This window comes from Apium graveolens, chromosome 5 (assembly GCF_009905375.1).
Source record: "Apium graveolens cultivar Ventura chromosome 5, ASM990537v1, whole genome shotgun sequence".
NCBI lineage: Eukaryota > Viridiplantae > Streptophyta > Magnoliopsida > Apiales > Apiaceae > Apium > Apium graveolens.
This window is the reverse complement of record NC_133651.1, coordinates 63,525,607-63,533,597: the sequence shown is the minus strand read 5'-3', so window position 1 is coordinate 63,533,597 and position 7,991 is coordinate 63,525,607. Positions and strand designations below refer to the sequence as shown.

At 35.6% G+C, this 7,991-nt stretch overlaps 2 protein-coding genes across 3 annotated transcripts; both read left to right on the top strand.

Annotated features, from left to right (window-relative positions):
* Positions 1–302: 302 nt before the first annotated feature.
* Positions 303–2,188, top strand: LOC141661691 (elicitor-responsive protein 3). Its single transcript, XM_074468696.1, has 5 exons — positions 303–853; positions 946–1,011; positions 1,123–1,261; positions 1,478–1,613; positions 1,729–2,188. Exons 1-5 carry the CDS (start codon positions 787–789, stop codon positions 1,882–1,884), a joined length of 564 nt encoding a protein of 187 aa, XP_074324797.1. The 5' UTR covers positions 303–786; the 3' UTR covers positions 1,885–2,188.
* Positions 2,189–3,413: 1,225 nt separating this feature from the next.
* LOC141661012 (rop guanine nucleotide exchange factor 3-like) lies at positions 3,414–6,086 on the top strand. Of its 2 annotated transcripts, XM_074467994.1 has the most exons (7): positions 3,419–3,831; positions 4,065–4,181; positions 4,282–4,436; positions 4,530–4,604; positions 4,703–5,002; positions 5,201–5,551; positions 5,636–6,086. In XM_074467994.1, exons 1-7 carry the CDS (start codon positions 3,507–3,509, stop codon positions 5,765–5,767), a joined length of 1,455 nt encoding a protein of 484 aa, XP_074324095.1. In that variant the 5' UTR covers positions 3,419–3,506; the 3' UTR covers positions 5,768–6,086. The 2 variants fall into 2 exon arrangements, with proteins under 2 accessions (XP_074324094.1, XP_074324095.1); XM_074467993.1 differs by having other exon boundaries at positions 3,414–3,831; positions 4,282–4,604.
* The last annotated feature ends 1,905 nt before the right edge of the window (positions 6,087–7,991 follow it).

Sequence of the window (7,991 nt, the reverse complement as noted above, 5' to 3'; positions counted from 1 at the left end):
TTGTTCTTCGTTATTTCCGTTAAATATAAACAATCATTTAGATAAATTTATGAAAGTTATCAGCTAAGTTATGATCAAGCCTAACAACTATACCTTTATGAGCTTTAAGCTGCAGAAAAGCTTAATAATTTTGCACAGTTTTATCTGAGTCTCAATTTTTGAATTCATCAGTGGCATCATTGTTCTAAGCGGCATCCTAGTTGTTTGTAAATTTGCATACACAATCAGGCGGTGAAGCCAAGACCAAATTGTATGTGTAGCTAGCTGACTAGTTTCTTAAATTTTCATTGCCTAGATTCCAGCTGAAATTAGTTTTAAGATGTGGTGCACCCATATGTCACAACAAATTCCAAGTACTTGCCGGATGACTTGCACCTGCAGATCTTTCGATCAGTTGCACACTCTGGATTCTTATTGACTTTTAACGGAAACAATCTCTCTATTCTACATCTACTCCCACGAGTTAAGATTCGTGACATATCAATTTTTTTTATATCCGGATATTTTATTCATTTCCTAAAATTTTATTTATAATAAGTTTAGCTAGCATAAATATAAATCAGAAAATACTTAACAGGTAGAACGTGAGTTACTGGTTATTGATGCCTTGCTTTTGTTGTATATAATATCATTAATTGCATGCGATTAAACCAAGAAGTTGTTACTTATAGCATCTTAACTCCATTTAGTGAAGTGTTGAAACCCCTATGTAAATGATCTACATATAAACAACAAATGCAACACAAAAGATAAATACAATATACATTTCCTTCTCCATCCCCTAAAATGAAAGAAGCAATCCTTGAAATCCTTCTTGTTGGGGCCAAGGGGCTTAAACATAAGCACCTTGTTGGTTTGTTTCTGAATCCTTTAGTTTGATTTCTGTTATATATTCTCTTGCTTACTTACCAACTCTCAAAGCTTATTTCTTTTTTTACTTGGTAGGGAAACCTTCCTATTTTGTGATCATAGAATGTGGGAAAAAAGTTGGCACCAGCAAGATTTCAAGAGGTGGGCATGAGTTATCTTATTTCTCTTAATAATTTTGCACTGAGATACTTTAATTTTTATAATTTTGACGCATGTCTATAGACACTGATATGTTTCTATGTTCTTTAGCAGCTAATCATAAAGAGATTCTCTGGAACGGGAAATTCTTGTTTGCCTTTCCAACCTCTGAATGGGAAAATATAACTCACCTTAAGTTGAAAATTATTGAAGCAGAATACTTCACAGATGGTAGATTTGTTGGTGAAACCATGTATGCAGTATGATTTCCTTGAAAACTTAGGTTCCATATTAGTTTAGAAAATAAATGTGTGTGTATGGGGTATTACCGTATTGGAAATATTATCATTTTTAAAACTTTGAACGGAGTCTAGTTATATTTTATAATTTGAATTTTCTTTCTTGTGGATGGCATTGGCCATATTGAAGGAGCAACATTCATAATTGTTACAACCTTTTTGTGGTACAGTATCGACCTTAAAGGAATAATGGTGGAGGGGAATGATAAAGGAGTCATTGAACTGCAACCGACTCCATATAATGTGATTCTGGAAGATGATTCTTACAAAGGAGAGATAAAGTTAGGACTCAAGTTCATCGCAAATGTTAGCCTCCTGAATTCCTTATCATTCTTTCTTCTTCTTCTTCTTCTTCTAGCTAGCCTGTGCTTTTGTACAAACTAGTTATAACACAATTGATTTTGATCTTACTATTCCGCAGGGAGATTCTGAAACAAAAAGAAGAGAAATTGTTGCGGAGAGGGAACATAGTGGCTCGATATGTAACTCTATTATGAAAGTGTGGAATATGACATGGGGGAGGGTACTTGGTTTTTGCAGAAAGACAAGTAATGATTATAAAGAGAAGGGAGATTAGGAAGAAAGCTGAGCTGATTGATTGGCAAATAAGAGAAGAGATGACATGATTAGCCATACTCTTTCTTCCTTGGAGAAGTTTCCTACTTAGAATAAATGATAAACTTAACCTGATTTTTAATTATCAGACTGGGAAGTTCTTTCTGTACAATGCCTGAACCTAAATTGACCAGCATTTTGGGAGTGGCATGCACGTCTGTATCTCCATTCCCATCCTAAACTGGGAAGTCCCTCATATTTATATGTATGTATTCTCAACGTTGTAATTTGACAAATAATCCCTTCTGTTTCACTCACATGCCTAATGCCTTTCCAACCAAACCAACAACCATTTTGATTTCTAAATGTTTAATGTCATTCGTGAGTTGAAACCCCATGCATGTCTTGAGCTATATTGTATTTCTTTGTCAACTGCTTATTAACACAAAACACCCAAAATTCATATGGAATATAACTTGGAACATTCATGAACAAGATAAGTTTATTTAGCGTTTAAGAACATTTAATATTCTAAGGATTTATTTCTTAAAAAATATATAGAAAATACCAAGGATTAGATTTTTCGGGATAGTTTTTTATGCATTTTATTACGTATAAATTACATTAAACGACAATTTTGATCTTTACGTTCAAATATTACAAATGTGAGAGCGATCAGATTTATTTCTTATCGTCCATGTGTATTTATCTGTAAGACATATAAATTTAATTAATTTAAAATATTACAAATACAAAATAATATCACATATTGTTTCCTCTAGTTTGGTATATCTAGTCTAGAATTCCGAACCTCAACCTCAAAATAATAGAGGAACAAAAAATGTTGATTGTGGTTGACTAATGTTAACAAAGAGTTCATGCACATCTACAACTAATATATACAAAAAAATGAATAAATAATAATCATTGTTATTGTATTACTCGTAAACTATTAAATTGTATTCTGTATACTGTAATCATGAAGTTCAATATCACCCCACGTTCAACTTATAAATGCCTCTGCAAACTACTCAAATTTTTATTTCATTATAATTCTATTAAGATTCGAGAACAATTCACATCTTCTTTACACTTCTCAGCTGGGTTTTCGAAATATTTGATCCAAAACCTGATATTTCAAGAGGGCATTGCTTAAAAAAGTTGTCACTTTTGTAAAAGATTGTTTTGTTTTCAAATAATCAAGAAAATGACACGAGAAGAAAGGAGTTAAAGAAGGAAGTTCTTGAAACAGTTCAAATTCAAATCAAAGTATTCTCATATTAAAGGTAAATTTCATAAATGTAAGTGTGTGTGTGTGTTTTGTGATGATATTTATTGTTATGACCGTTTGATATTAAAGAGAATTTCAATTTGCTTTTTCAGCATTTTTTGTATATTATTTGAAGTTAGCTGAAAACAATGACAATTCATGGATAATCTTTTGCTTTTTCCTTGTAAAGATGAAATTCATGCTTTTTCTTTTTTAGCCAGTTGATATATTCCCCAAATTTAAAGATTTTACCCGGTTCATTCTTGAATCTTTTCACTTTTGAAAATAAATCGAAATCTTATAAGTACTTATATATGTGCATGTATGGTTTGTGATCATCTGCAGATTAAGGGTAAGTTGTGAAATACTTTGAAATGGAATCTGCAGCAGATACTGATGAGAGTTATGATTTGGGATATCAGCCATCAGGATCTTCTGTTAATCAAACTGATAATTCACCTACAGAGACTACTTCGTATTCGACAATCAGTGGTGATTCTTTTAGGCATCGACGGATGTACTCTGAGATCTCTGCCTCTTCAGAGCTTACATATGACAGTAGCTATTCGGATACACCATCTCCGGTATGCTGGCCAGCTGTGAAATCCCCTGATCTGGCTGTACTTAAGAGACTAGGAACTCGACCATGGAAACTGGGGATGGATGATGATCCTGAAAATCAAGAACCAGTAGATATGGGTAAGTTCCGTTACAATGCTGCTTTTTTAATGTCCTTACTTTGTCTTATCTAGTTACCAATTGCTTCAAAATTAAGGACTAAAAGTAAGAACTGTAGTAGATTTTGTTGAGATGGATACACCAATCATAGCATTTGAAAAATTGCTCTAGACAGAAATAGATGTTTTTTAGAAGGTTTTGCGTGTTGTAAGTTGCAAAATATGATTTGCCTAATGTGTTTGAAATGTTGACAGAACTTGAGATGATGAAGGAAAGATTTTCAAAGCTATTGTTGGGTGAAGACATGTCAGGGAGTGGGAAAGGAGTTTGCACGGCTGTCACAGTCTCGAATGCTATTACAAATCTCTATGGTGATTTCATAAAGCATTTTAAATTCATAGGTCATCCTAATATACAAAATGTTCTTTTCAGGCAATATAATCTTATTGTTTGATCTGTGTATATTCTTAGCTTCCGTATTTGGCCACCACCTCAAATTGGAGCCACTGCAGCTGGAGAAAAAATTGATGTGGAAAAGAGAGATGAATTGCCTTATATCTGTATGTGATTATATAGTTGAGTTTGTCCCTGCATCACAAAATTTAAAAGATGGAACAGTTGTTGAGGTAACAGTCTTTCAACTAAATCCCAATCGATTTCTAGTTATATCTCTCTCTTTTTTGGTTCTAACTCGAGTCATAACAACTTTCCTTTTCCAGATTCTGACAAATCGACCAAGATCTGATATCTGCATCAACCTTCCAGCATTGAGAAAACTTGACGCAATGCTAATTGTAAGACAATCTTTGTCTAATCGCCAGACCAATTTTTTAGGATTGCCTAGCTAAATGTTTATTTAATTTTAATGCAAGTGTTTATGTCTTCTTTACAGGAAGTCCTTGAAAGTTTCCATGATACAGAATTTTGGTATGCAGAACAAGGTAGCATGTCAGGAAATTCAACACGTTCAGGATCATTCAGGAGGATAATTCCTCCGCCTCAGCGTGCAGAAGAGAAGTGGTGGTTGCCGGTTCCTTGTGTGCCTTCCGAAGGCCTTTCTAACGAGTCAAGGAAGCATTTACGACACCAACGCAATTGCACCAATCAGATCCTTAAAGCTGCAATGGCTATCAACAGTAGCATTCTTGCTGAGATGGAAATACCAGACACATATATATCATCTCTTCCTAAGGTTGGTGAAAACAACTTAAAAAGATTCAAGTGTGCGTTATTTTTCTGGACTGTCAAAAAGATTCTGACAAACTCATAATACAATCAGACTACTTTTCCTGTAGATGTTAAACCACCAAGCAAAAGATAATTAGATAAGCCGTGTCAAATATGCAATCATATAAGTGATATTCTTTTTCTGTTGGAATGATATTTGCAGAGCGGGAGAGAAAGTGTTGGGGATACAATATATCGCTACATGTCACAATGTTCTACAAACAAGTTCTCTCCGGATTATCTTCTCAACTGTCTGAATATAAGTTCTGAACACGAAGCACTTGAGCTTGCAGACCGGGTTGAGGCATCCATGTATACATGGAGGGGTAAAGCATGCTTGAATCCTTCAAAATCATCATGGAACATGGTCAAAGACCTCATGTCCGATATTGACCGCAGTGATAAAAACACAGTCTTAGCTGAGAGAGCTGAGATTCTCTTGTTTACCTTGAAGCAACGGTATCCGGAACTTTCACAGACAACATTGGATACAAGCAAAATCCAATACAATAAGGTGAGCTATTTTGCCCATAAGAGAATCACAGTTTGTCGAAGAATTACATATGATATTAATAAAGTTTCTTTTTGCATCATATAGGATGTAGGACAAGCAATTTTGGAGAGCTATTCAAGAGTTTTAGAAGGCTTAGCATTCAATATTGTTGCTTGGATTGAAGATGTATTGTTCATAAATAAATCGATGAGGAACCTCGTTATAGAGTCTAAATAACGAGTTCCTGCGAGCTTTTTACCCGAAACTCTAACCTCAGTACATCAAAAGTGGGACAGTTCTATTGATTCTCACCAAATTTCGCTCCTCCTATAGTGGATCAACAGACATTAATTGATGAAGCGACACTGAGAATGAGTTCTATTTACTCAGTTTTAGAGTGAAGTTCCTTTTCAGATCAAATTTTTAATTTTTTAATCTCATGTGGATACACAAAATTCTACTAGTCTTTTTTCTCTTCCTTTTTCATTTACATGTAAATGCCCTAAATCTAATCGCGCAACTTGATTAAAGAAGAAACATAAATTTTGGGTTGACATCATTATCATCTGGTGTGCAATATAAGAAAATTGCTAAATATATGAATGCAGTGCTTGAGATTAACTGCAACAAAATATACAAGTAATAGTGCTGCTCAGTGCTGACTAAAATTCATGCAGTAACAGATCATTAGTTCGAGCCTTCAAACGCTGCTCTGCAATTTTCAAACCACAAACTGGTTTCAAGTTGTCGGCATGCATGTCTTTGACTATGGTGTAGCCGGTAGAAACAGAGATATCTCAACTGAACTTGAGATTTTAAGCTAAATTTCAATAACAGACCTTTGAATGAATTTATATTTTATAATAACTTATTAACAAGCACGACCACTTGTTTATGGTAAGTAAATAATAATCAAGATGACAGGTCTGAAGAGGTCCAACCTTAAACACAAATTTAACATGAAGCAAAAGCGTACAATAACTTCTGCCAATAAAATTGAACCATTATTTTTGTAGATTTGTGTCATGCGTTGTTATAATCACTTTTCTAACGACCCGGTCTTCGTCCAAATGAATAGATTTCGGCCTGTAAAAAGAAGAATGTGAGGGATGATCCCCAATTCACTTCTGATTTTGAGTATGAATAATTAGGAATACTAGATAGTAATGTGATTTGAGTGTGTGTTGATGAATTATCTTCATCGTATATATAACCCGGATATTAACGTTATGCCCCCGGAGTTATCGGTCAGTTCCACCAAACGAATGACGTGGATGTTGTGGCTGACATACCACATCTTCATCTATATTGGGCCGGTCCATCTCGCTTCAATAGAACATACACACTTCGGCCCATAAACGATTCTAATCTTCATCGACCCAAGCTGACTTAATGGGCCTAGAGAGATGGACTTCCAACATATCCCTGGGCTTTGGTAGGGGGATGCCTGGGCGAAGCGCAATCTTTTCAGCCCAACGACCAATTATCAGATGAACCCTAGTTTTCAAAGCAAATATAACTTCCATCAACATGGTCAATTCCAAGTCTAAGTTTCCATAACCACCATATCCGGCTTTGAGCACTTTGAATACAAGTAAGTGAATCTTTTATTTTAGAGTTTCGTATTTTGATTCTCTTGTATGCATGTTGAGTTTCATCGGTTTTCCCCGCCAGTCTTTGTCTCTTAGGGGTTCAACCTTTGATTGATGTTTTTGGGCAATCTAGGCTAGGATTAGGGAGAAGTTTTTACATTTTACATGGCCTCTTTCTCCTTTTTTTCTCTCTTTTTTCTTTTGTTTTTGGTCTAAAGGGACTTAAAAAGGGAACGCGGGACTGTTGCATGGTTTGAACATGCTTCGGTATATTCAAGCCTTGAAACAGTCTTCGGGAGTCGTTCCCCATATTTCCTTTCACCTTTCTATGGACTTGTTGGGATTTAAAGATGGCATGCAGGCGTGTTGTGGGTCTTGAACATTCTTCAGACTGTCCAAGCCCTGGAACATGCTTCGGGAGCCGATCCCCCAAGTCCCTACGAATGAACCTTTCGTCTTCTTCTTCGGACTGATCTTGGCCTGTTATACTCGGTCTTCCTCTTTTAGTATTTTTTTTCTTCAATTATATACGTAATCTGAGTACACGGCTAACCTTTCCTCATTTTTGGATGTAGGATTATGGATGGGTCCCACGCAGGAGGGCCTTTGGTACCAAGTGGTCCGACCCATTTTAGCTATATCGCTTCTTTCCCAGCTGCTAACAACCCCACGCAGCTGAGGATTTCAGACATAGAAGTATTCTATGACAAGTATCAAATTTTGAGGGGGGGTTATCATCTCTATCAACCAAAGGGTTCAGATCGAATTTTTAAATACCCCTCCCATCCTTACGAGTTCTGGAGACTATGCCATCAGGATTTCCGAAGCTGCCTTTAAACGCTGAAGGAATTTACAGATGAGCGGAAGCG